Below are 27,665 nucleotides of genomic sequence, written 5' to 3'. Positions count from 1 at the left end.
GGTTTCACTGGTGAGTTTTACCAAAAAAATTAAGGAAAAAGGAATAGCAATACTATACAATATCTTTCAGAAAGTTAGAAGTGTGGGGGTGGGGAACACTTCCCAAATCATTTTCTGAAGCCAGAATTGCGCTAATATCAAAGCCAGACAAAGACAACACAAAAAAGGAAACTTGCAGAACAATACCTCTCACGGACAAAGACACAAATCTCCTCAGCAAAATAGAAGCAAATTAAATCCAGCAATATATGAAGAGAATAATGTATTCCAACCAAGTGAAGTTTATCCCAGGAGTTCCAGGCTGGCTCAACATGCAAAAATCAATCATCAGAATAACTCACCCTAGTAACAGACAAAAAAAGAAAAGTATATTATTGTTTTTGTAGATGCAGAAAAGGGATTTAACAAAATCCAATTCGTAAAAAAAAGTCTCAGCAAACTGGCAACACAAGGGAACTTCCCAACTTGGTCAGAGGCTTCTTGTAGTTGCCTACAGCTACCGTACTTGAAAGGTGAAGAAGACCAACGGCTTTTCCCCCAGGATCAGGAAAAAGTCAAGGATGTCTGCTCTCATCATCTCTATGCAACACTGACAGTGCCACAGGTACTAACTGCAAACAAGACTACTGGAACTAAATAGGTGAGTTTAGCAAGGTCGATATGCAGAAATCAATTGACAAACTAATTCTGAAATGGATACGGAAAGGCAAAGGACCTAGAACAGCCAAATCAACTGTGACAAGAAAGAGTCGGAGAGCTAAAACTTCCTGATTTCAAAAATTATTATAAAACTACTGTCATCAAAACGGCATAGTATTCGCGCAAAGATGAAGAAACAAATCAATGTAACAGACTGGAGAACACAGAAATAGACATACATAAACACAACTAATTGATTTTTCACAAAGTTGTGAAAAACTGTAGTTTATAAACTATAAAACTGTGTAACTTTCAGGAAAAAAAAACCAGAACATTTTCAGGACCCAGGGCTAGCTGAAGAGTTCTTAGACACTAAAAGCACAATCCTTAACAGAAAAACCGATAAATGGAATGTGATCAAAAGTTTAAAATCCTTGTTCCACAAAGATACTACAGAGAGAATGAGAAGACTAACTATAGATGGATAGAAAACATATGCAAATTATAGATCTCACAAAGACCTTGCATCCAGGGGTACTTGGGTTTTAGCACAGTTTACAAAACTAAATGTGATCATACAAGGGAAGTCCTCAGCTGAACGCATGCTACATACAAGCCATTCAATAAATGTGAATTATTATAATTCATTATCATTGTCATTACAACATTCTTTAAACTTGAGAATATACGGGGCACCTGGGTGGCTCAGTGGGTTAAGCATCCGAGTCTTGATTTGGGGTCAGGTCCTGATCTTAGGGTTTGAGTTCCAGCCCCGCGTCCGGCTCTGTACTAACAGTGTGGAGCCTGCTTGGGATTCTCTCTCTCCCCCCTCCCTCTGTCCCTTACCTGCTTGTAGTGTCTCTCTCTCAAAATAAGTAAATAAACATTAAATTTAAAAAATAAAATAAAATTGAGAATATAAATTTCCATCAAAAGAAAAGCTGTTAAACTATGTTATATCTATTACGAGAAATATTATGGAGTGGTTTAAAGGATGAAGTAAATTTATATGTACTAATCTGGAAAGATGTCCAGAACTGTGAAAACAGTAAATTGCAGGTTAATTTGTATAGTATGATCTCATTTGTGCAAAAATAAAATGATACGTTCTGAAAAAAATGTTTATGGAATGATATTCACTGAAGTGCTAACAATTGTTATCCCTACGGAGGGGAGCAGAATGAGGAGGGGTTCAGAGAGAGGTGGTCTTTCACTTTTTATTCTATTTATTCCTAGATTGTTTGAATTTTTACAAGAATATATTCCTATATTTTTGTAAGAAAAAAACATGAAAGAAGAGTTAATTATCTTTTAAAAGATCAGTGATAAAGGGGCGCCTGGGTGGCTCAGTCGGTTGGGCGGCCGACTGCTCAGGTCATGATCTCGCAGTCCGTGAGTTCTATCCCCGCGTCGGGCTCTGTGCTGACAGCTCAGAGCCTGGAGCCTGCTTCAGATTCTGTGTCTCCCTCTCTCTGACCCTCCCCTGTTCATGCTCTGTCTCTCCCGGTCTCAAAAATAAATAAACGTTAAAAAATTAAAAAAAAAAAGATCAGTGATAAAAATAGACTCAACTTGCATGTGTAATTTAACAAACATTAACGGAGTGTTAGGCATTGGCCTTAGCGGGGCAAAGAACTGAGTCACTGCCCTGGCTGTGCCACTAAACAGTGTTACAAATGTTACAGTGCGTACTTGTCAGAAACAGGGATCAGTCTTTTTTCTCTCTCTAGCCCTGCGACACGGGTCTTGATTCCAAGTTGGCGCTCGAGCGAGGTAAAGAATCACTATTCCTGACAAAATGGGAATTAAAGCTGGCCGGGAAGAATAGCTCCGTATGGCCCCGTGGAATTGACACATGATCGCCATCTAGTGGCAACAAAGGATTCTTGCGGAAGCTAGGGATCAGCAGACATGGACTTTCAGGCGGCCTTTCAACAAAACAGCAGTCTATCTAAAAGAGAATGAGCCTCCGAAAAACTTCAGAAGCATCAGGTAAAAGGTTAGGGTTTATGTCGTGGAGTGTTGGGAAGATGACGTCTAGGTACTCTTGTGTCTTAGGTCTCCTGCTTCAGCGTCCCATCATCAGATGCCCCGCACACCTATAAACTGTGCAAAGTCCACACTGGCCACACGTTGGTTACAGCCAAAAAGAATGAGCCAAGTTCGGTGTGAGGTATATACACCCACGCTTTTCCGAAATTGATGAAACGCTAATAACCTTTTGTAAGCCGGTCTGGTCAGGACACGCTGCAAAACAAGACTAGAAAAAAATCTTCCATAAAGTTTGCCTTCGAGGTGTACTATCTTTGTGAATCATCACAAACCATCATGAGAGTGAGAGCTGCTCTGAAAATATCTAGTGAGCCTTTCAAATGTCACACGCCCGTGTGTCACACGCCAAAGGCTCTCAAGAAAAGGTACCTGTAGTTGGGTTTGTAAGTACGACTTTCTGACAAACCATCACCTGCCCATCCGCGGCTCAGGGAGTAGGTTTTCATGTCTCCTTCGAGTGCTAATGAGTTTTCAAAGTAGGTTCACTGTTAGGGAAACAGGTGAATGACTTGCAATCTGAGAAACAGTGGAGCCTGTGTTTATTGAATAGGGGACCGAAAAAGAATAATGAAAGGGCACCCTGGTAGTTAACCTGAAAATTCTGGGTATGTATAGATGCCTGATACCTATATGCTTAGTAACACCCCTTGTAAAATGTTGCTCCTTAGAAGGGCACCTAGGTGGCTCTGGTGGTAGGGCATGTGACTCTTGAACGTGGCATTGTAAGTTTGAGCCTAAGGTTGGGGGCACAGACTACTTTAGAAAAATCTTGACAAAATTACAAAGGTATGAAACAAATGCGTAAACCTTAAAAACAATTTTTTAAACGTTGCTCTGCAGAACCAATAACAAATACTTTCACAAGACCGGTAAGAGTCCCCCTGTCTAGTTCAGTGTCAATGGGGAAAGTCGCCCGAAATAACTTTATGTTCAGATAAATGTCCTATCACCCACTGTGGAAGTATTCACGCATGATTAAATTATTTTATAATCCGTCGTCCTCCGGTGGCACACGGTAGGCGCCTCGTAAACGTGGGAAGAAAACCAAAGGTGACATGTGTGGCGGAGCCGGGGATGGCGGTGCGGGACCGCGTCATTTGGGGTGGGCCACCGCGTCCCTCCCACCGAGCTGGGCAGCGGCGGGGAAGCTGGGAGTGGCGGACGTGGTGCACCGGGAGGCCCCGATGGCTCGGGACGCGCAACCCCGCGGGCCGAGCCGCCGCTTCCTACCGGCCGAAGTAGGCGCGCCCGCCGTCAGGTCTCCGGGCCCAAAGTTTCCAGGACCTTGTCCCCGGGGCGCTGACGGAGCCCGTGACCTTTGGGCGGTGGGCGGCACGTGTCGCTGCCGACGCGACGGATAGGAAGGGGCGCCGTCCCTAGCGCCCCGCGTTTTACACATCAGCCCAAGTCCGGGTGCCTGCCGCTCCTCGGAAAGCGCAGTGTCAGCGTAGAGAGCCGGGAGGTGACCCCGAGACACCCAGGAGCGCCACCGCGGAAGGCTCCAGAAGCGGGGCGTCCGCCGACGGCCCCGCGACAGCGCGCCCCGGAAGGCGCGCGGGGAGACCGCGGGGCCGCGTCCCGGCCTCCCCGCTCCCGGTCCCGCGGGTCCCCGGGCTCGACGTGCGAGCCGGCCCGGCCCGGGGGCCCCCCACTCACGTAGCGCTGCAGCTTCCTCTCGGGGGGCGACTTGACGAGCCAGCCCGTGCACACGGCGTCACCCGCGCTCATCGTGGCCGCCGCTGCCGCTTCCTCCAGCTGGGTCGCCGCGGCAGGAGGAAGTCGGGCTGGGGATGCCTGCGGGGCGGGCCCAGCGTCCCCGCCCGCCCCGGCGCCGCCCCGAGCCCCCGCCGCGACCCCCGCCCCCGGGGGGGGGGGGGGAGGGGACGGCGCCACCGCCCGCGGCCCTGACGGCGCGACGGGCGGCCGGCCGGGTCGGGGGTGGGGGGAGCCCCCTTGGAGCGAGCGCGCGGCCTCCCCCGGCCCCCACACCCGGGCGATGGCAGCCAGCGGCCCGGGCCCCGCACCTGCGGGGGTGGGGGGTGGGGGGTGGGGAGCCGGCTCAGGGAGGAAGGAAAGCCGGGGCTCCCCACCCCTCCCCCCGACCTCCCCGCTGCCCTCGATCCGGCGCCGAACCCAGGCTGTCGTGCGCCCCTCCCCCAAACATCATTGTATTCCGGCGAGGAGCTATTCACACGCCCTTCGGCAATAACGACAATGAACTACCATTGATTGAGAACCGCTGCACCGCCGGTAACTCTGCGGAGCTCTCGGCACGCACGACCTCAAGGCATGAGCACCAGCACCGGGACAAATGGGCCTGCCTCAGTGGTGCTTGCGACTAAAATGGGAAACAGGACAAAGCCCACGCAAGTAAGGATCACCAGATAAGGTTCAGGACCGACGCACTTTGCCAACACAGACGCACCCGCTCTTCGGCCTGCTACCTTACATGGGACACTTCCAGAGAGTAATGAGTCTCACATGGACGCGTTCATTTGTGCTTCTATTACCACTCAGGGATTCACGGAGGAAACAATGTGCTCTGCGTGTTTCAAGCGAAACCTGGCTTAATTTAGGGGTGTACGTGCTTACAAACTCATTGGAAGTGTGGGAGCACGAGCGGCCAGAGGCTACAAGGTCACCCACACGCTATCACTTGTGCAAAGCTGGACTCCAGCTACTGTCGGAACTCACAGCTCTCAGAGCCCACTTAGCCCTCCCCTCCAGCGCAATCCCTGGAGTCCCTCCTGCTTTCCAAATTTCACACTCCTGTGTCATATTAAGCCAAACCCAATTGACATCCAGAAATCCAGATTCACAAAATAAACCTACTAAAACAACAAACTTGCTTCCACCAAAATAATGATGCTACCCTTCTACAAACTGAAAACCACTCCGTAAAACAGGACACCAAAAGTTGCACTGCTCGTTGTAGCCATCTCTAGGGTACAGCCATTCCTCTGCTAGCTCAGGCATTGCCCGACCTCGATGTCTTACAACCTGAAGAAAAACATTATAAGGCTAAGCTCTATCAGTCTTTCTTTCACATGCATAAAATATAGAAAGAAGATTCAAAAAGCTGCTATACACACACGCGCGCACACACACTTACTATAATCCTTATTTCTGTAACTGGTCTTGATGCCATAATTGATCTTTATACCTTACTTCTTCCACTACCCTCTCTGTCCTCCCTTTGTTCTCCAGGCAAGGACTCAGCTGCTCAGAATTCTTTACCTTGTGAGTGACCCAAACCTTTATCCCACTGAGTCTGAGTCCTCAGCCGTCCTCTCTAGAGAGGCTATAGTTGGACCCACCCCAGAGAACCCGTTGCATAGCCCACGCATAGTCCTTCCCGATCGCGTTAACAGCAACACTTTCCACTTCATAACCAACAGTATCAACCCTCCAAGCTGGCTCAGTAGACCCACAGTTTGCCGATTGGCTCAGTAGCATAAAGAGCCCTAAATGGCCAGATGGTGACCTCAACCTGCAATTCAGTAGAACCAATCTGATGGCCCTAGTGCAAACATCCTTTCCTTGGGAACCAGTAGAGTTCAAAGCTGTGGGGATGTGAAGCAACCCCTGGAGAGATTAGGGGTGATAGTGAGAGAAGTCACCCCCACTTCCACCTCTTGATTCCTGAACCCAGGCATTGTGGCTATGGAAACACAGCACCATAGACTGGACACCAGTTCAAAGTATATCCCTCATCCTGTAAGACACAACCTCCACCTGTCACCAGGTGGCCGGCTGATCTCCCCAGGGAATGCTACCTTATTGGGGGCTGTCCCGACTGTGGAAAGGTTGAGTACACGGCAGTGGCAGTGGCAGTGGCTGTGACCGTATCAAATGATGCCACTCCCTGGGAGCCTCACCATCATTGCTGATTCCCTTAACCTTGCTCCCAACGTGGGGCTTGAACTCATGACCCTGCGTTCTACCAACTGAGCCAGTCAGGAACCCTGGGTGTGGAACAATTAAGTGTATTATATGATTACATGTTGCCTACAGAATTCAAAGAGCCCCACCAAATGCTGTGTCTCCTTTTGAGGTAGCACGAGGTGTGGCAACTTGTTGAACACCCAGTGTGGTCCGGACCATCTCAAAATGTTACTGGGGGTCAGGCTTTTGAGTTTTCGTGGGGTTTATCTCCCGTCCTCGGGCATATGTGTGTCAACAACCTCTTGATCACTAGGTCCAGTAAGCATAATGTCTTCATTACAATGGACCAGCATGATGTTCACCATGATTGTTGCAATAACCAAGTTCCATTCACTCTAGATGATGACAGAGAGCCAGGGGATACGTGTAGCCCTGAAGTAAGGCACTAAAGCTGTTCTTCTGTTCCTGCCAGATGAAGGCCAGCTGATTCTGATAGTCTCTGCTGACTGCAATAGAGATAAGAGCATTTGTGGGACAAATAGCCACTTACCAGGTACCAGGGACAGTATTGATTTGCTCTAGAAAAACATCTTCTGGAATAGCAGCTTCAATTCAAGTCACAACCTGACTAACTTCACAATTACCCGCTACTCATCTCCAGGCTACCCCTGTAGATTCAATAAGGCTGTGATGTGGACAATCATTCCTGCACTGCTCTCCCTTCCAGATGGATCAAAAATTGTTTCTGTATGGCTACGCATCCTAAGTTTCTAGGGAGAAATGACCTGTTTGTACTACAACTTTTATTTTCCTTTCACCAAGTCCCTTCCTAGCTTCTTTGCCCTCCAGCCTGGGGAGAGGAAATCCATTTGAATAACAAGTGGTTTTTAACACCTGGATTTCCTATTTGGCTTCCCCATTTATTATCATTTTAAAATAGGTTTGGTTTGGCAGTTCATTAAAGTCTGTAAATCTTATAACTAGAAGGATTTGTGAATATAAGTGTCCACTATCAGGAGTTTCTATTTCGATTATGTGACGATGAGCAGATACTCATGAATCTAACTCATTCTCTGTGAAAAGACAAAATTTGAAAAGAAAATGCCTCTCCAATTTCTGGCTCAGGGACAGCCATGGGGGGATGACGGTACCTGCATGTGAAAGGCCAACAATGAGGGAAGAGGCTCTGGGCATTCCTATATCCCCACATCCCACCTACCTCTTGTTCAAATCATCTACGTAGCACAGGAACTAAAGGCTTGGAGTGCCCTGGTACAATTTCAGGTGCAGAAGCTCCCCTTTTTCCTATATGGACATCTATGAAGTGCTTCTCTGAAAGTGAAGGCAACGTCATTTCCACCTGACATATGAAATTTGACTTTAATATTACCAATGAGAGTTTCTTTCATGTCTTATGGAAAAACTCCTGATGTCATATCCATTACTGTCATATTCAAAATAGTATGAAATTATTATCACAAGTCCAAATCAAACACTTCTCAACTCATTCTTTGAGGACAGTGTTACTCTGATACCAAAACCAGGAAAAAAAAGTAAAATGAAAAAGTAAAAGAAAACTACAGATGAATATGCCTTATGAATACAGACATCAAAATCCTTAGCACAGTACTAGCAAGTAGAATTCACAAATACATAAAAAGGATTATACACCGTGACTAAGTGGGGTTTACCCTGGAGATGCAAGGCTCATTCAGTATATGAATGTCAATCGGGGATGCCTGGCTGCCTCAGTCGGTGGACCATGTGACTCTTGATCTCAGCATCATGAGTTCCAGCTCCACATTGGGGACAGAGTTTATTTAAAAAAAAACAAAAAAGATGGGTCACCTCGGTGGCTCAGTCAGTTTAGCGTCTGACCCTTGGTTTTTGCTCAGGTAATGATCTCACGGTTTGTGAGTTCGAGCCCCACATCCGGCTCTGCGCTGACACTGCAGAGCCTGCTTGGGATTCTTTCTCTCCCTCTCTCTCTGCCCCTCCCCTGCTTATTCTCTCTGTATCTCTCAAAGTAAATAAATAAACTTAAAAAATTTAAAAAAAAAAGAAATCAATGCAGTCCACCATGTTAACAAGCCAAAGAAGAAAAGTCACATGCTTACAGCAACTGATGCAGAACAAGCATTTGACAAAACCCAACACCAATTTGTGACAAACACTGTCATCAAAATAGGAATAGGAGAAGGGCTTCTGCAACTTGTTGAAGGACGTCCATAGAAGATGTACGACTAACATGCTTAATGGTTAAAAACCAGACACTTTTGGGCCACCCACGTGACTCAGTCGGTTAAGCATCTGACTTCGGCTCAGGTCATGATCTCACAGTTCGTGGGTTCGAGCCCCACGTTGTGCTCTGACAGCTTGGAGCCTGGAGTCTGCTTCGGATTCTGTGTCTCCCTCTCTCTCTGCCCCTCCCCTGCTCTCTCTCTCTCTCTCTCTCTCTCTCTTTCTCTCTCTCTCAAAAATAAATAAACATTAAAAAAATTAGAAACCAGACACTTTTCCCTGAAGATTGGGAACAAGGCAAGAATATCTGTTCTCATTATTCTTATTCAACATAGAATTAAAACTTCTAGAAACAAGGTGCACAGATTGAGCAGGAAGAAATAAAACTGTCTCAATCTGCAGATGATAGAATTATTTTCATAGAAAATCCCAAGGAATCTACAGAAAAAACTCCCATAACTACTAAGTGAGCTTTACAAGGTTTCAGGATATAAGATCAACACACAAATCTCTTTACACAATTTTGAGGCTTATTAGATAGTAGCTGCAGTAATCAAGGCTGTGTGGTATTGGTAGAGGAATAGACACATAGATCAGTGGAATGAGATAGTGAACCCAGAAACACACCCACAGAAATTCCCCCAGCTGGGTTTTCACAAAGGTGCAAAAGCAATTCAATGGAGGAAGGACGGTCTTTTCAACAAATGGCGCTGGAGAAGCTGGTCATCCAAAGGCAAAAAAAGAACTTCACCCAAAACCTCACACCTTATAAAAAATTAACTCAAAATGAATCACATATTTATATGTAACATGTAAGGCTATACAACTTCTAGAAGACAACATAGGAGAAACTATTCTTAGACACAATCCATAAAAGAAAAAAATGGTAAACTGGACTTCATCAAAATGAACACTTTTGCTCTCCAAAATACCTTGTGAAGAGTATAAAAAGACAAGCTACAGACTGGGAGAAAATGTTTGCAAAGCACATATCCGGCAAAGGACTCTTATCAAGAATACATAAAATGTTCAAAACTCAGTAATTAAAAAAAAAAAACCCAAACCACTACTAATCCAATTAGAAAATAGATGAAAGATATGAGGAGATATTTCACTGAGGGGGATATACAGACGGTGGCATACAAGCATATGGAAACATGTTCAATGTCATTAGCCATTAGGGCAATGCATATTCAACCCACGATGACATACGACCACATACGTACCTGAATGGCTAAAATTCTTAACAATCAGCAGAACCCGCACATTGATTCCTGACCCATGGGATGAAGCCATCATGAAAGAAAGGCCCAAGTGGAAACCTCTGGGGCTTTGCCTTGCTACCGAAGTGTAAGTCCAAAAAAATATCATATACTTAGGAGACAATGGCAGAAATTAGTTCAAAGACTTGAAACATGCAGGGAAGGAAATTCCTATCACATCCCCATTTAACTGTTTGGCTTGCACAGCAGTTGATGGTCTTGGTGAATGTGGCAGTCTTAAAGCAGGGGCTCCAAAACTCTTTGACACTCCTCTCATTGAGGGGTGGGGTTGATGCCACAAACAGTCACTGTGATAGTATTATGCCTTACCTACTGCAACACCTGATTTTGGAGCCCTGAGCCACTAAGTGCGGAGTCTGACTACTGTGAGGCCGCCAAGCTATGAGGAAGTCCAAGCTACTGGAGGCGATGTATAGCAGGTGCTCCTGTTCCAGCAAAGCCTGGCTTTCCAACTGAATTCCCACCATAACTGGAATAATAAAATGTTTGTTTAATGAGACTAAGTTTGGGGATGGTTTGTTATTCTGCTGACAGATTACGCTGAGGAATTCTGACAGGACACAGTGGAACGTCTTCTCTCCGCTCCATAATGTCTGCGGCCTCTGCTGAGATGATTCAAGGGCTGGCGGTGACCAGATGGCTGGAGGCTATACTCTTCTGGAAGCTTCCTCACTCACATGCCTGTTACCTGTGTTAGGATGCCTATCCTGGCTATTTCATATGAGTGGCTATTTCATATTTCATTGTCTTTCTATGTCTGGCTTACTTCATTTAGCATGATTTTTTTCTTTTTTCTTTTTTTTTTTTTTTTTTTAAGATTTTATGTTTAAGTAATCTCTACACTCAACGTGGGGCTCAAACTCACAACCCTGAGATCAAGAGTCACATGCTCTACCGATGGAACCAGCTAGGTGCCCCCAGCATGATGTTTTCAAGGTTCATCCGTGTTGTAGTATATATCAGTATTTCGTTTCTTTTTATGACTGACTAGTATTCCAATGTATGAATACACCACATTTTGTCTATCCATTCATCTGTAGATGGACGCTTGGGTTGTTTCCACCTTTAGGCTATTGTGGATTATGCCGCTGTGAATATACAAGCATCTGCTTAAACACCTGTTTTCAAGTTTCTTGGGCATATATACATTGGAATGGAATTGCGGAGTCACATGGCAGCTCAGCATTTAACTTTTTGAGGAAGTGCCAGACTGCTTTCCGGCAGCTGCGCCGCTAGATGGTGGAGCGCTGCTGCTCACACCAGACTCTGTGGCTTGGTAGGTCGAACAATGCCCGGTTCATGATATGCAGCTCAGGTCTCGAGATCACACGGTCCTTCAGTTTCAACCAAGGACTAAAGAAAGTCAGGAGCCTTTCCTCCCAGCAGATCAATACGTGTGAAGGTCCTGCCTTTATTTTTATTTGTATTTTTATTTATTTATTTATTTATTTATTTTAATTCATGTTTCATTTTTTATAATGGTTTTTTTAAATGTTTATTTATTTTTGAGAGACAGAGCATGATCCAGGGAGGAGCAGAGAGAGAGAGAGAGAGGGAGACAGAGAATCTGAAGTGGGCTCTGTCCCGGTGCAGGGCTCGAACTCATGAACCGTGAGATCATGACCCGAGCTGAAGTCAGACGCTTAACCGACTGAGCCACCCAGGCGCCCCTAGTTGGTTTTTAATTAATCTTTATTAAACACGAGAACTGATGCCTCTTGGCCTACTGGGGATCAAACGACGTTGGTGTTGCCAGGTCACATGCCACTCAACTGAGCTAACCAGCCACCTAGTCAGTCCTAGCTTTATTTTTGTCCCAAATTGCAGAGGCCTGAGCCGTGATTCTCTTATCAAGGCTTGGAAAAGGCTCTGGGTAGCACCCTAATGTGGTATGCCAGCTCCAGAAAGAGGCCCACTGAGCACCGTGCTTCTCTCTCATTGGTGTGGGCTGGAGGTACAGCAACTTGTTTTTCTCTTTGGAGGGCCATCTCAATATGCCTCAGCCCACTGGATGCCCAGAAACTTCACGGAGGTGGTGGTCCCCTGCGTTTTCGGGGGACTTATCTCTCACCCTGTGACAAAGTATTTGCTACTTCCTATGCATCAGGTCCAGTCAGCGTGGTATCATTCATGTAATGGACCAGCATGATGTCTTGGGGGACAGTGAGATGATCGAGTCAGTCCCTGGGGACTTAATTATAAGAATACACCAGAGAATTGAAGGGACAGCTCTAGAGGCTTCCTTTTGACTGTTCTTTCCGTAATTGTCTTCCATCCTTGAGTCCAAAAGCCCCTGGCGGAATTTTTCCAGCTCCCGATTGTGTTTATTCCAATTACATAGTCAGGAACTGGGAGAAAAGCCAAGGAGGACCCACAGGGAGAGGGACACAGACTGAGTCTCCATTTCTGACCAGTGGACTGCAATGGCATTCTATGTCCCCATGGAAAAGAAGGACGAAGCTGTGAAGTATACACTACGGGCCGCCTAGGTGGCTCAGTCGGTTAAGTGTCCGACTCTTAACTTCGGCTCAGGTCATGCTCTCAGGGTTTGTGAGATCGAGCCTCACATCGGGTTCTGTGCTGACAGGGCAGATGGGGCCTCCTTGGGATTCACTCTTTCACTCTTTCTCTGTCCCTCCCCTGCTTGTATGCACACACACTCTCTCACAAAATAAATAAACTTTTTAAGAAGTATACACTAGTGTTAAGTGTACCTGGCCTCATCTTCACTTGAGGGCTCTGAGCCTGTGGACTGACTGGGTCTGGGGATCCGATGAGGGGCTATGAGTTTCCATAGGGGAAACTCCATAGGGGACAGAGCTGGACACAGGAAGAGAACGGGCAGTGGCTGTCACAGACACTTTAGCTCTTACTCTTGGTGAGATGCTGCATTGGTTTCCTGGGGCTGCCTAACAAAGGACCCCTAACTGGGCAGCTTTAACTAACATAAACTCATTCTTTTCCAGATCTCGAGGCTTGAAGTATGAAATCACTACAGTCTCTGCCTCCATCTTCACATGGTTTCTTCCCTTCTAAGGACACTTGCCACTGGATGTGGGGCCCACCTGGTAAGCCAGGGTGATCTCATCTTGAGATCCTTAACTTAATTACATGTACAAAGACCCTTTTTCCAAATAAGGTCACATTCACAGGGTCCAGGGGTCAGAACATATCTTTTGGGGGGCCACTTCATCCACTACAGATGGGAAGTCATTGAGGGGTTTGAGCAGAGGAGAGACATGCCCTGACTTCCAGTTTAATGGCTCTTGCCAGCTGCCACATTGAGAAGACAGTATAGTTGGAGACAGTAGAAGCAGAGGGCCCTGCAGGAGGCCATTGGAAAAATACAGAACCATACAGATGGCATGGACTACGGTGACAGCACTGAAGGTGGTAAAAAACCATCAGACTCTGGATCTCTTTTGGAACCAAAGCTGAGAGGCTAACAGACTGGATGAAGAATGTTGGAGAAAGATGAAGCCTACATTTACTCGGCAAAATATTTACCAATGAAGCATTATAGAATAGAGGGAGAAGTAATGAACTACTCATGGATTGATTGATACTGGGGACTTTGGTTATCTATAAAAAGTCAATTTAGATCATTATTGTTATTATTACTGGGCCACACACCTAAATAAATTCCATGTAGTATAAAAAGTTAGGTGAGGAAAAACAAATCTATTTTTTAAGGCACAGTAAAATACAAGTGAAAAATTTCTGATTAAAAAAATTTTGGGGGGGCTCCTGGGTGGCTCAGTCAGTTAAGCACCTGAATTCGGCTCAGGTCATGGTCTCACAGTTTGTGTGTTTGAGCCCTGTGTTGGGCTCTGTGCTGACGGCTCACAGCCTGGAGCCTGCTTTGGATTCTGGGTCTCCTCCTCTCTCTGCCCCTCCCATGCTCATGCTCATGCTGTCTCTCAATAATAAATAGGTGTTAAAAATTTTTTTAAATTTAACATCTATTCATTTTTGAGAGACAGAGACAGAATGCAAGTAGGGCTGGGGCAGAGAGAGAGAGAGAGAGAGAAGAGAGAATCTGAAGCAGGCTCCAGGCTCTGAGCTGTCAGCACAGATCCCCGTGCAGGGCTTGAACTCAAGAGCAGTGAGATCATGACCTGAGCCGAAGTCAGCGCTTAACCAACTGAGCCTCCCAGATGCCCAAACATTTCTGATTTTTGTATGGCAGAGGAAAACTGGAAGCAAAGCAGCGAGTCGTTAGAAAAGGTAATGTCAAAGATTTCATTTACAATAGCAGTATAAATAAGTCAAAATCAGTCAAATCCACAGAGATTAGATTAAGAACCCCCTCTTGAGCACGCCTGGGTGGCTCAGTTGGTCCAACCTCAGACTCTTGATTTCGGCTCAGATTCTGATCTCACAGTTCGTGAGTTCTGCACTGTTAGTGCAGAGCCTACTTGATTCTCTTTACCTCTGTCTCTGCCCATTCCCCGCTCTCTCTCTCTCTCTCTCTCTCTCTCTGAAAATAAGTAAACCTTTTATTTTTTTTACTTAAAAAAATTTTTTTTAATGTTTATTTTTATTTTTGAGAGAGACAGAGACAGAATGCGAGTGGGTTAGGGGCAGAGAGAGAGGGAGACCCAGAATCCGAAGCAGGCTCCAGGCTCTGGGCTGTCAGCACAGAGCCTGAGCAGGGCTCGAGCTCACGAGCTGTGAGATCATGACCTGAGCCGAAGTCGGACACTCAACCGAGTGAGCCACCCAGGCACTCCAAGTAAACCTTTTAAAAAGTCTTTAAAAAAGAACCCGTGCTTGACAGACAGAAGCGTGAGATGAACACCAAAGACAGACGGGAAGAGAGCTTGCACCAGGATTTGCTACTTCCTGGCTGCCAGATACTGCTGCCATTAAGGGATCTGTGACTACAGAGCCCTTGACATGGAGCCCCCTAGTGCACTTCCAATCGAGGTGTGCTGTAAGTGTAAAACACACACTGGAAAGACAGTACCAAAAAATGTAATATATTCCATTCATAATGTTGTGTATCGCTTATACGTTGAAATGAAAATATTTTGGATCATTGGGTTAAACAAAATTTGTTATTAAAATCAATTTCATCTTTTTCCTTTTCCTTTTTTTTTTTCTTGCCATGTGGCTGTTGGAAAATTTAAAAGTCCACAAGCAGCTCGCACAGTATTCCTATTGGCCAGCGGCGCTCTAACTGGATGGGAATTGCAAGCAGCAAAGAGCTTTCAACGTCTCTGTGCCTCAACGTCTTCGCTTTTTAATCGGGACTGATCCGATACCCAACCTTAAAGGGTCGGCGAAAGGAAGCAATTAGCTGTTGTTTAACAGAGTGCTCGCGGGACGCCCGAGTGCCTAGGCCAGTGTTAAACCCAACGAAAGTCAGCGATCCGGGCCCGGGACCGCGCCCACAGTTACGGACCACCGGGGCGGACTGCGCATGCGCCTCCAACCGGGGCAGCCCAGGGCCGGGCGAGGCTCAAGGCGCACGCGCGGGCGCGCTACCGCGGCGGGGGCGGGAGGGCAACCCAACCAATGAAATTGTGCAGGCGGCCCGCGCGCGCCCCGGGCTGTGCTCCCAGAGCCCGGCCCCGCCCCCACCGCTCCGCGGCGCGGCGCGCACTGGGCGTCACAGAGGTGGGCGGGGCTTAGTGGCGCGGCCTGAGGGCGGCGGGAGTCTGTGCTTGCTTCCTCGGCGGTGTCCCACGCTGCTCGCACGCTGTGCGGGGCAACATGGCGGACACGGAAGGTAAAGGGTCGTCTCCTCGTGGGTGGCCGGGCCGAGTACTGGCTCCGCCGTGCGGAGAGCCGGGGTGGGAGGGTGGCGGCGTCGGGGGCCGAGATCCCCGCCGGTTTGCCGCCGGCCCGGCCCCGTCGCCGCCGGCCCGGGCCTCCTGTTGGCCTTCCTCTTGGCCTTGGCTCTAAGGGTGACGGCCGGAGATGGAGAGGTGCTGGCAGTGACGTGGCTCTGCGAGGCCCGGGCCTCCCTTCGATGGCATGGCCGCCTGAGGGCCCGGGTCGTCGCCGAAAGGCGTCGGCCTCTCCGGCGACCCCGCGGTGACGGGAGACCTGGCCGTACCTGCGCCGCCGCCAGCCCACACACCCGGGTCGGTCGGCGCCACGCGGAAGGGCGCTGGGAAGAGGCCCCGCAAAGAGAGGGGCCGAGGGGCTCGGACGTACGCGCAGCTCCAAGTGCAGAGAAAGTTGTACAGGCCGGGGGCCGGGGAGGGGGCGGTTGCGTGGTCACTCAGGGAACTTGGAGGCCCTTGGCCCGAGCGCTCCTGCGGCAGATCTAAGCCCCTCCACGGCCACGTGGTGAGCCGGAATGGAAGCCAGCATGTGCGACTGCCTGCGGTCGGTTACCGGGCCGTGCAGCCCACGCGTTTGGCTTTTACACACTAGGCTTTCCCCAGCAATTCTAGATCAAACATCCGATTTTTACTTGCTCTGATTTCACTATTTGAAGCTTCGTTGCCCTTATTTTGGGGAAAAACTCCCAAATCTCGTGTGTGTGTGTGTGTGTGTGTGTTTGTTTTAGTGTATATTGTGCCGAAGAAACATAAGAAGAAAAAGGAGCGGAAGTCGTTAGCAGAAGAAGATGTAGCAGTGAGTAGGAATATGTTTTCCTTTGCTTTGACAAAAAGGAAATGTTACGTAGGTAACACGTTACATAAAACAACTGTTTTTTGCAAGTTTCTAAGGAATGGGTTGGAATTGAGTGGTTGTTTTAGGAAATACACAACCCAGTCACCTGAATCTCCTGTCAAGTAGAGTTTGCTGACTGCTGTTGGTACACCAGCTGCTCTCCCTGAAATGCTTTTTTATTCCACCCACAGACCCACTATTCCTCTTTCTCTCATAAGGACCTGACCCCATCTTGGTGGCACTTCACTTACTTTTCTGAGATCGTGGTTCATTTCCGAGATCCTGGTTTTTCTTTGGAGGTCCCAGTGAAGAGCAATAGAGACTACCTTGTTTTCTATTTAAAAGGCTTAAACTTATGTGATAGCAGTGGAATTCTTCCAAATCACTTGGGAAGTCTAATAGGGTGTGTTTCTGTCCCATGTAAGGAGATACAACACGCTGAGGAATTTCTTATCAAACCTGAGTCCAAGGCGGCTCAGCTGGACACATCTCAATGGCCCCTGTTGCTCAAGGTATGTGGTTAAGATTATGCATCAGATCAATGCCTGGCTTTTACCTTATTAAAGTGTTAAAAGATTCGTTAAGAGTGATTAGCGCTAGCATCCTTGGCCTTGGCAATGGTAGATGACACAGTCTAAAGCAATGTTTTTCAGTGTGTCTGACATGAAGGCCAGGTTTTGTTTTGTTTTGGTTTTCATTTCCAGCGCACCCAACGCTTTACATGATACAGTTAAAATGTCACAATGTCAAACCACCATCGAAGTTTACAAATAATTAGTTCTTGGTTTCTGTATTTAACTCCACTTTACAGACTCATACTAGTTTGTGAGCCTCGCTTGGAGCAGGACTGCTTTAGTGCTTGAGAACATGAGCTTTGAAACCAGACCAATTTCAGTCAGACTTTGTGACCACACAAAGTCAGTGTGTGACTTTGAGCCAGTCATTTAACCTCTGAGGTGGTTTGCTCATGACATCTTTTATTGGGAAGGCAAGCTGAGGGCTGCAGGAGGTAATCCATGAAATGTGTTTTGCTGTAGTGCCTGGCACATAACACGTTCTCTAGAAAATTGCTGACCATTGTGTTGGGTTTGAAATAGGCTGGCTCAGTGATGAGTTGAATTACAAGTTTCACAAACAACTTAGTGGGCACCATGTATGAGATTAGGAGAAAAAGCTAGGGTAGGGAAAGTTACTCAGATGCCTCTTGGCAAAGTGTTTTAATAAACCAATATATATCAGGTGAAAGAATGAGATTTGCTCATGTAATTCAACACTGTTCAGTTTCTGCTCGGCCAGATGGGTCTACCATTTATATCTGCTTTTCTGTTATAGGTTCTGCTATAGGATATGCTAGTGAACTGGATAGGCCAAAGTCCCTACTATCATGAAACTTAAAATCTAGGGGTGGGAGGTAGACGGTTAAAAAAAATAATTGCTATTTGTCGAAGCACCACGATGGAACTAAACTGGGTAACGTGAAAGGTGAGCTTCAGTTGAGGGGAGCTCTTTGAGACCTGCAGTTGAGCCCTGGAAAGGAGGAGAGTAAAAAGGAGCAGACCTGAGAACAGAGATGGGAGCATCTGGAGCAGGAATGAGCTGGTTGTGTTTGAGGAACGTGGTTGCCAGTCCTGGTAACAAAAAGTATTTCTAGAGGAGTGGTTAACTTTGTCTAAATCCTCCTGCTGTGGGTAATTTCTCCATTGTGTAAGGGGGCTTAACGCCGTGTCACACGTAATGAAAACCGAGGGGTAGAATCCAGGTTTCTGAACTTGAAAATTAACCATATCATAGTTGATAGTGGTGCTGACTCTTGTCGTACACACGTTAATGGTTTAGTAAGTTTATTTTGTGTTGTATCCTTGCTTTCCAGAATTTCGATAAGCTAAATGTAAGGACAACACACTATACACCTCTTCCTTGTGGATCAAATCCTCTGAAGAGAGAGATTGGGGACTATATCAGGTAAGTGTGTTGGGAGCAAGCACTGTTCAGACTTCTTTTCAAAAGGACCTTTTCAGGGGCGCCTGGCTGGCTCAGTTGATAGAGCATCCAACTCTTGGTCTTCAGGTCATGTGTTCGAACCCCACATGGCACATAGAGTTTATTTTTAAAAAGACCTTTTCACATCAGTTATTCAAGGAGATAGTGGCATTTTAGAATGGCCTAGAATTGCCTTAAATACATAACCTGTACTGATCGTGAACTTTTTTCCTCTTCAGATTTAGTTTTTATGAAAGGGCCAATGATGATGGTGCAGTGATTTCTTTTCCATTCTAGGACAGGTTTCATTAATCTTGATAAGCCCTCCAACCCCTCTTCCCATGAGGTGGTAGCGTGGATCCGACGAATACTTCGGGTGGAGAAGACAGGACACAGTGGTACTCTGGATCCCAAGGTGACCGGCTGTTTAATCGTGTGCATAGAACGAGCCACTCGCTTGGTGAAATCCCAACAGAGTGCAGGTATGTGCAAGAGGGAATAAAGAGGCAGCCACTTTGACACTGGAAGGCTTTCTACATTTCCTCTCCTTCTATTTTTTGGCCCTTGGAAATTTTCATCAGGAGAATCTCTCATACTTGACCTTCCAAGGTTTTTTCTTCTTTTTTTTTTTTAAATGCTTATTTATTTTGAGAGGGAGAGAGAGCAAGCCTGTGTGAGCCGGGGAGGGGTAGAGAGAGAGAATCCCAAGCAGGCTCTGCACTTTCAGCACAGAGCCTGACACGGGGCTTGATCTCACGAACTGTGAGATCATAACCTAAGCCAAAATCAAGAGTCGGACGCTTAACCGACTCGGCTGCCCAGGTGCCCGAAAAAGGTTTTTTGCTAAGCAGGCTGTACACTGGATGCTCCAGCGGTTCCTGTCAGCGCACTGAAAGTTGAACTCCCAGTGAGAGAGAGCATGTTCGGTCCTTTCCCAAGTCCAAACCGTGAAATTTTGTCTTGGTGCAAATTTTACAGAGTCAAATGGCCTGCTTTTCCTGTTATACAAAATGTGAATATGAGCATATTTTTAAAACTCCAGAAAACTCAGTGGCCACACCTGACTACTCTTTTGTCATTTTTCAGGCAAAGAGTATGTGGGAATTGTCCGGCTACACAATGCTATTGAAGGGGGGACTCAACTTTCTAGGGTAAGTCTGATTATAGGGAGGGCACATTTTGGCGACTTGGGTATCCAAGCCTGTAGACATCTGGAGACAGGTCGGTTTTCCTGACCGTCCTGTCTTGTGCCCTTCCCAGTGGGCTGCCCGAGCTGGCCTGGACAGGTAACTGCACATGGCAGGGTCACTTCCGGACATGCCACTTCTGAGGAAAGGGCTCTGATTGGCACCGAGTCCTTTCTGTGTCTTTGAAGAAAGAAGCAAAAATGGAAAGGGCATCATAGGTCTTAAATGATTGAAAGATACTTTGTGTTTCAGTTGTGTCCTCAACCTGCCACAGTAGACCCTTGCTTGCTCTTATTCAAGAGTCTTTATTTTGATTTGTGCTTATTCTTAGGCCCTAGAAACTCTGACAGGTGCCTTATTCCAGCGACCCCCACTTATTGCTGCAGTAAAGAGGCAGCTCCGAGTGCGGACCATATACGAGAGCAAGATGATCGAGTATGATCCGGAAAGAAGATTAGGTGGGTCCTTAGGCCTTTGAGGAAGCCAACCATATGTTGACAGGAATGCTTTTTTTTTTTTTTTTTTTTTTTTTTTTTTTTTTTTTTTTAAAAGAGCACGACTGGGGTAGAGGGACAGAGGGAGAGAGAATCTTAGGCTCCACGTTTGGCGTGGAGCCTGAAGGGCTTGATCCCACGACCCTGGGATCGAGACCTGAGCCGAAATCAAGAGTGGACACTCAACCAGCTGAGCCACGCAGGCGCCCCAGGAATGTATTGTTGAGAATTAGATTCTCTCATTAAGAATAGATGCCCTTAGTATATGGTGTGGTCAGGGCCTGTTTCTACTGTTTTTAGTCTTGTTGGCTCAGATACAGAATAACTCTGGGTTTTTCAGTTAGCAATGTGTTTACTTTGGAAAATGTGCTACTTTTATGTGTGTGCATCTTAGGAATCTTCTGGGTGAGTTGTGAGGCCGGCACGTATATTCGGACACTGTGTGTGCACCTGGGTTTGTTGTTGGGAGTTGGCGGTCAGATGCAGGAACTTCGGCGGGTGCGTTCTGGAGTCATGAGTGAAAAGGTACAGCATTATGGGCTAGAAGTTTTGGAGCTGCTCCTTAACATCCTCCCGCCCCTGCTGCAATGCCACCTGCTTCACATCCTGGAAAAGGCAATTTCCAAAGTGTTGAGTTCAGTTCAGGGCGGCTTCCCTGTTCTGTTAATTAAACTTTGGAACATTGAAACCCGGGCTGTGGGAGATGATTGGATAGAAAGCATTACTCTATTCATTTTGATCCCACAGCCTACAAAACTGCCTAGATTTAAGTATGTCACCAGCTTACAGATGTGCGGAAGATGCATGATTGGGAAGAGACTAAAGACTGAGTTTGGACTAAATTCATTCACATTTTGGAAGTTTGGGGTCTGTTGGACTATTTAAGATACAGTGACACTGAACAATTTTTGCATGTGGCTGCTTTTCAGGACCATATGGTGACGATGCACGATGTGCTTGATGCCCAGTGGCTGTATGACAACCACAAGGATGAGAGTTACCTGCGGCGGGTTGTTTACCCTTTAGAAAAGCTCTTGACATCTCACAAACGGCTGGTGATGAAAGACAGCGCGGTAAGTCCTGGGCTGCACCTCCGCAGTGTGATAAAACGACCCCAGACAGGAGGTCTGGTCTGTGCTCTGTGGGAAGAGATGAAACATGATATGAGCTTACTGTTTTCCTTTAAGTAATTCCTACACCCAAGGTGGGGCTCGAACCTCACATCCCCAAGGTCAAGAGTCACACGCTCCACCAACTGAGCCGGCCAGGCACCCTGAGAGCACTTCTCTTAATGATATAATTAGTTATGTCAGGGACAAAGGATAGCAAAGTTAAGGGTATTTGATGCATTTAAAAAATGTTTATTGATTTTTGAGAGCAAGCAAGAGAGAGCGTAAGCAGGGGCGGGGCAGAGAGAGAATCCCAAGCAGGCTCCATGCTATCAGCACGGAGCCCAACATGGGGCTCAGACTCACAAACCGTGAGATCGTGACTTGAGCCGGAATAAGAGTCAGATGCTTAACCAGCTGAGCCACCCAGGAACCCGTCTGATGCATTTTTTGTATGTTATGGCTTGTAGGAGACAAAAATTACAGAGGTATACTAAGCCAGGCTATCATAGTTGGGAAAAGTTAATCACGTGAAATAGAACAGAAATGTGATAAATTTCTCATTATGCTGGGATCAGATTGGTGCCATCTGGGTGAATTTAGGGGGAGGAAGAATGCGGTCAGCAAGGTATCTAGGTAAGTGAAGGCAAGGTGGGATAAGCCATTGATGCCCAGGAGAGGTGGCCTTTTTAACCTGCATGGGGTCGGGTCACAGGCCTTGGTAATCTTGCTTGCTGGTTACTTTGGGGGCCTGTTAATAGGCCAGATCTCCCAATAAAGCAAAAAGGTCTCCCCATTTCTGTCAGGGTTTTCCTCAAGGATAAAAAATAGAGAAGAGTAATTAAGGAAAATGAAGGCTGGGTTTTGGTTTAAGATAAAGATACCTTTGAAGTCCTGTGGATGGATGAGGAGTAGGTATTTCAGTCCCCTTTAACATCTGAGTCGGTGGGGATAAGGTGGCTAGCCCGTGGTGAGTGGTTGCTTCATACACCGGATTGCAGCCAGTGGCTGTCGATGCCATTAGCCCCATTTTGTAGGTGGGGGTACACTCGCAGGTCCACCCCGCGTGTTCTTTTCTGGTGTGGGTTTGGATGGAGGGCACTGGCTAGCGGAGCAGCTGGTGCTCTGACGTGCGATGACATCCCTGTAGGTGAATGCAATCTGCTACGGGGCAAAGATCATGCTTCCGGGAGTTCTCCGATACGAGGACGGCATCGAAGTCAACCAGGAGATCGTGGTCATCACCACCAAAGGGGAAGCGATCTGCATGGGTAAGAGGAGAGCTTGCACTAGCTCCTGCTGCGCCATCACAGCCAGGCTTGCTAAGAGCGGACCCCACGTCCAACTCCTCAGGTTCACGTAATCACTGTGTTGTCTGGGGCCTGTAGAGGTAGTCCTAGCAGGGGATCGTGGTAGATGGGCCCAGATTTCGTCCAGCTGGCTGGTATTAGCAGCCACATCTCAGCAGCTTGGTTCCAGTGAGGATGGAGGAAATCGTCCAGGAAGAGAATGCGTGTCTTTGGTAATTCATATGGAGAGTATAGTCCGTTCGTTGTCCGTCTGTATCAGTTAACTTGCGAGTGTTTAGTTGGTGTTGTCGCTTAGAACTTTTCGAGTGTTCCATTCCGTGAAGGGTGTGTGCAAGCCGTTCCCTGTGTGTGGCCTGAGCCTGGAGCCTGAGGAGTGTATCTTTAGGGTGCCTTGTCGAGGTGTTCCCTTCCCCTCTTGGCTGCTCCCCGCAGAGCCCTGCTTACAACTGAGAAGGGAGTCTGATGACATGCTTTCCTCCTGGCACGAGTGAGGCGCGGTCAGTGAATACCTCAGATGTTTGGACTCCTGAGGATCTAGGAAGCATTGAGTTTTATGTGATTAGTGTGGATGTTTTTTAAACTGAGAACATGCTTTCAGAGGCTTTCTTCCCATAATGGCAGATTGTCTCCATATGAACATCCTCAGCAAAGGAAGCCTCCATTAAGGCAGCAGAGCTTTGAGTTTTCAATGGGTTTATGAAACAGTGGAATTAGGGCTCATCGCCAACCACGTTTTCCACTCCAGATCCCTCTTTCATCTCTTTCCCACACCTCCAGCTATTGCATTAATGACCACAGCAGTGATCTCTACCTGTGACCATGGTATAGTAGCCAAGATCAAGAGAGTGATCATGGAGAGAGATACTTATCCTCGGAAGTGGGGTTTAGGTCCAAAGGTAAGTGGGACCGCGTGTGTGTCCCACCGGGTTATGTTTTCGTTTTTGTGTTGTTGAATATTGACCTGGATGGCTCTCGAGTGTGTCCCTGCTACCACAACCTTGCCGTGTGCTAGGCTCTGGCGAGTTGATGGTAAGTAGAAATGGGCCCATCTCAGACCTTCGAGATTTCCTAGTATAAAGGGGGAAGCAGATGGACGTCAGTCATACTGCGCAATGAATGGTGAATTTCCGCCAAGTTGAAGGCTTATCAAGGGATGCAGAGGGGTGCCTGGCACTTTGGGAGTCCAGAATGAGGGGTTTGACCTGGTTGGGGGTCCTGGGTAAGAGATTTGCTGGAGCCGGGCCAGCTCGGAGGATGCAGTGTTAGGTGTCAGGGAGGGGAGAGTGGGGAAGCTGGAATAGCAGGTGCAAAGGCCTGGGGGTTGAGAATGAGGTGGGGGGGAGGTGCCCCAAAACGACGCTTCAGAGGCTGTCGGTGATACAGCGGGCTTTGTGACTTGCGCCAAGTCCCACGTTTGCTTCCGTTGGAGAACGTGGGTTCTGAGTGTTGTGCGGAGGAGTGTGGAGCCCAAGTGAGACTGCGAGGGAGGAGCCTGATGTGAGCGGTCACGGTACCTGCTTCGCGAGTTGACACTGTTCTGATGTTGAAACTCTGACGGTCTGCCAGGCAAGTCAGAAGAAGTTGATGATCAAGCAGGGCCTTCTGGATAAGCATGGCAAGCCCACGGACAGCACACCTGTCGCCTGGACGCAGGAGTACGTGGACTACAGGTGAGGGTGGGACGTCTCCGAGCCCCAGCTGGGCGGAGAGTGCAGGTGAGGAGGGCATAGGTGGTGAGGGCGGGAGGCCGTGGAGCCCGGGGGGCAGGTGCGGTGAGGGGGCGGCCCAGACGGGTGCCTCGACTGCAGGTGAGCATGGGGAGGGAGGACAGGAGCTCCTGGAGTGCCTGGGGGGGGGGGGCAGATTCAGTTTGGGGGAAACTTGCTAAACGCGGGGTGGTGGCTCAGGAGGTCTGGGGGCCGGAGGTACTACCCTTGACCGCCCAGGCCGGTTAGGGGCCGGGGCCTCCGTGGCAGACAGTTAACCCCTTTGTAGTCTGGTTCGTGGGGCTCTAGAGGGAGTCATTCTGCAGCAGTGAGTGGGGATTTCTGGCCACTGTCAGTATTTGGATGGCGGCTTTCACTGCCTGAAAGCCGTTCAGTGCGTTTGACCCATCGCTCCCTCTTTTTCAGTGACTCTGCCAAGAGAGAGGTGGCGGCCAGGGCAGCAAAAGCCCCGCAGGAAGTTGTTGAAGTGGTAAAAGCCCCAAAAGTAGTTGATGAAGCGGTGAAAGCTCCAAAGGTAAGTGACGGGCTGGGATCAGTTTGCAGTGTCCTTTGGGAGAGGGTTCTGTTCGGCCCGTGTCGAGGACTGCGGTCCCGCCGTATGTTGCACCTCAGCGCGGCAGGCTTCCCGCCCCTGGGGGTGCACGCAGCACACGATGCAGGTTGTGCGCCACACCTCGGGCTCCACAGGCTCGGAGGTCGGGCAGCGACACTGGAGCAGAGCGCACGTACGTGTCCCTCTGGCCCCCACCCGGGGTCAAGCGCGGGCACAGCTCGTGTGGGAGCAGAGTCCGCTCTAGACGACAGCAGCTCGCCGTCGAAAATATGCGGCAGTGCCGCAGCTCTCCAGTCTGAGGTTCCCGGGAAGGACTTCTGGCCCCACTGGGGGCCGTCAGCCTCACGCCCCTGGCTCACCCGCCTTCTCTGAGGGCACGCGGCCCACCAGTTCAGGCTCAGCTGCGCCCGTGGGTCCTGCTCTCTAGGGAGGAGACCGTGTTGGAGTCCTCGGTAAATGGGGGCTCTGTTTGTTGGATTTAGGCTCTTTTCTTAATGGTTGTTTATTTTTGAGAGAGAGACAGTGTGAGCAGGGGAGGAGCAGAGAGAGAGGAAGACACAGAATCCAAAGCAGGCTCCAGGCTCTGAGCTGTCAGCACAGAGCCTGACGTGGGGCTCGAAGTCACGAACTGTGAGATGGTGACCTGAGCCGAAGTCGGACGCTCAACTGACTGAGCCACCCAGGCACCCCAAGATTTAGGCTCTTTTCTTACTGAACCTCTCTCAACTGTGTTTGCCCAAGACTTAACACGATTGTCCCCACCTTAGCGGAAGCGAGAGAGTGAAAGTGACGAGACGTCACCACAGCTGGTCAAGAAAGAAAAGAAGAAGAAGAAGGATAAGAAGGCCAAAGCTGGTGTAGACGGTGCGGACGATCCGGGAGATGGGGTGTGTAGAAATACGGCAGACACGAAAGGGGAGGGGGCGGCAGTCCCACGTTGCCCACGGTGCGCGTGCCCTCCAGCAGCCCTGGGGGGCGCACCGAAACCGACCCCAGCGTTTACTTAGAAGTGTGCTGCTGGCCGGGCGGTCTGTGGAAGTCTGGCACTGGGGCGGCGCTGAAAGTTACGCGCAAAATGACCGTGGAATAGCCTCGCCGATCCCGAAAAGGCTTCCGGGCCTTTCGGGACTTCCCTAATTTGGTTCTGTTAACAGATGCTGTGAGGCTCTCTCTTTCTTCCAGGACAGTGACACCAGCAAGAAGAAGAAGAAGAAGAAGAAAATCAAAGTGGAAGTGGTTTCTGAGTAGTGGAGACCACTTTAAGCCCGGTGTCCAGTTGGGAGGAGAAATTAAAAAGCCTTACTGAGAAAAGCTAATTCCTTTGGTTCTTGAGGGAATGGAACCCAGGTCCCAGAAAGGGTGGAGAGCCCCGGCACGTTTTCCTGCTACCTGAGAGCTCTGTGAGGTCACCTGGTGCGCCCATCCCATCCTGTCCTGTTTTAAGGATACGGGTGAAGGAGGCGGATTTGATGCCACCCGCTTCTCTGCTGGGGAGAGTCGGAACCCTCTCCTTCAGACCCAGCGCAGCCCGGGCACCGTCTCAGCCGTTGCCCGGTGGCTGTGTTGACACCCTCGCTCTCTCCTGGTTTGCACCCCGTCCCCCGCCCCGGCTCATCGAAAGCGTCTGCACGTTGCTCAATGAAATGGTGTAGAGCAAGTAAAACCATAGAACCGAGCCATGCTGCTCACTGCAGAGATCAATTTTTCCTCCCGCGTCCTATGAGGACAGCGGTCTACTTTGGCGTCACAGCCACCTGTGTCACCCCCATTTCCCCTGCCAGAGGCAGGCCAAACTTATCAGCTGTTTTCCAGTCCATCTTGGGCTTAGTGGTCTCCTGTGTACTTGTTCAGAGCCTGTGTGTACAGCCTCGTGCGCCTGGATCCATCTGCCTACGTGTTTTGTGACAGAAGCTAGAAACTGCTCTGTACTCTTAACCCTCCTTTACTTTCAAAGGATGCAATCACTCACTGCTGGGAGAAGGTTGGAATTTTTACTTATTAAACTTTACTTGTTTTTAAAAGTATTCTTGTTGGGTTTTCTGATTGTTGGGGATCTCAAATTCGGAGAAGAAAAAATATAAAATATTTTGATTAAAAATCCAGGGAACCATGCCCTGTTTGACATTTGCTGATCCCCTGGTTACTTTCCTTGCCTTGCAACGTTCATCTCGGGGCCTATTATCTGGCATGGGACCAAATGCTCTGGAGTCTCCGTTCGGGACATTGACTAGATAAAAAGAGGGACACCATCACAAATTTAGTGATCCCGCAAATGACAGGGGAAAGGTGTTAGTATCTACATAGTGGGTCTGGGAGGGGGGGATCCTGAGCGTGGCCCGGGGCTGGGTTTCCCTCTGTGAGTGAGGTCGTAATGCGACGTGGTGGGAAAGCTCACTGTGTCCCCGCTTAGTGGGTTCTCGTGCAGGATGGGAGCGTCTCGTGTGCATTTCTACGCGGACGCACGTGTTTGTGACCCGAGCAGCTGCTGTGAGAACAAGGGAGTGGAGTTTTCCTTCTGGACACGGTAGTTTAATTTGGGCAAGTAGTCGTGGGTGTTCTGAAAACCAGGTCCGGA

The 27,665-nt window shown here is 48.3% G+C and overlaps 2 protein-coding genes and 1 non-coding gene across 3 annotated transcripts in view; 2 read left to right on the top strand and 1 right to left on the bottom strand.

Moving 5' to 3' along the window:
• The window catches only part of GAB3 (GRB2 associated binding protein 3), a 289,515-nt gene extending 284,696 nt beyond the window's left edge, over positions 1-4,819 (bottom strand). Inside the window, exon 1 of the mRNA XM_081792630.1 lies at positions 4,348-4,819. Coding sequence (XP_081648756.1) covers positions 4,348-4,419 — 72 coding nt within the window. The 5' untranslated portion in view covers positions 4,420-4,819. The remainder of the gene's footprint in view (positions 1-4,347) is intronic.
• A 10,887-nt stretch (positions 4,820-15,706) lies between these two features.
• On the top strand, positions 15,707-27,114 carry DKC1 (dyskerin pseudouridine synthase 1). The gene is made up of 15 exons (XM_081793841.1): positions 15,707-15,834; positions 16,624-16,691; positions 17,156-17,242; positions 18,601-18,692; positions 19,008-19,192; positions 19,797-19,861; positions 20,229-20,355; positions 20,786-20,916; positions 21,321-21,464; positions 22,651-22,771; positions 23,588-23,706; positions 24,377-24,480; positions 24,943-25,051; positions 25,858-25,977; positions 26,273-27,114. Exons 1-15 carry the CDS (start codon positions 15,819-15,821, stop codon positions 26,336-26,338), a joined length of 1,554 nt encoding a protein of 517 aa, XP_081649967.1. The 5' UTR covers positions 15,707-15,818; the 3' UTR covers positions 26,339-27,114.
• LOC145714775 (small nucleolar RNA SNORA36 family) lies at positions 21,012-21,147 on the top strand. The gene has a single exon (XR_014136982.1). It is a non-coding gene; the product is annotated as a small nucleolar RNA SNORA36 family (small nucleolar RNA).
• Positions 27,115-27,665: the final 551 nt, after the last annotated feature.

The sequence above is a fragment of the Panthera onca genome, chromosome X, assembly GCF_046562875.1.
Source record: "Panthera onca isolate mPanOnc1 chromosome X, mPanOnc1 haplotype 2, whole genome shotgun sequence".
NCBI lineage: Eukaryota > Metazoa > Chordata > Mammalia > Carnivora > Felidae > Panthera > Panthera onca.
Note: the sequence above shows the minus strand (reverse complement) of the source record. Positions and strands in the feature narration are given on the sequence as shown.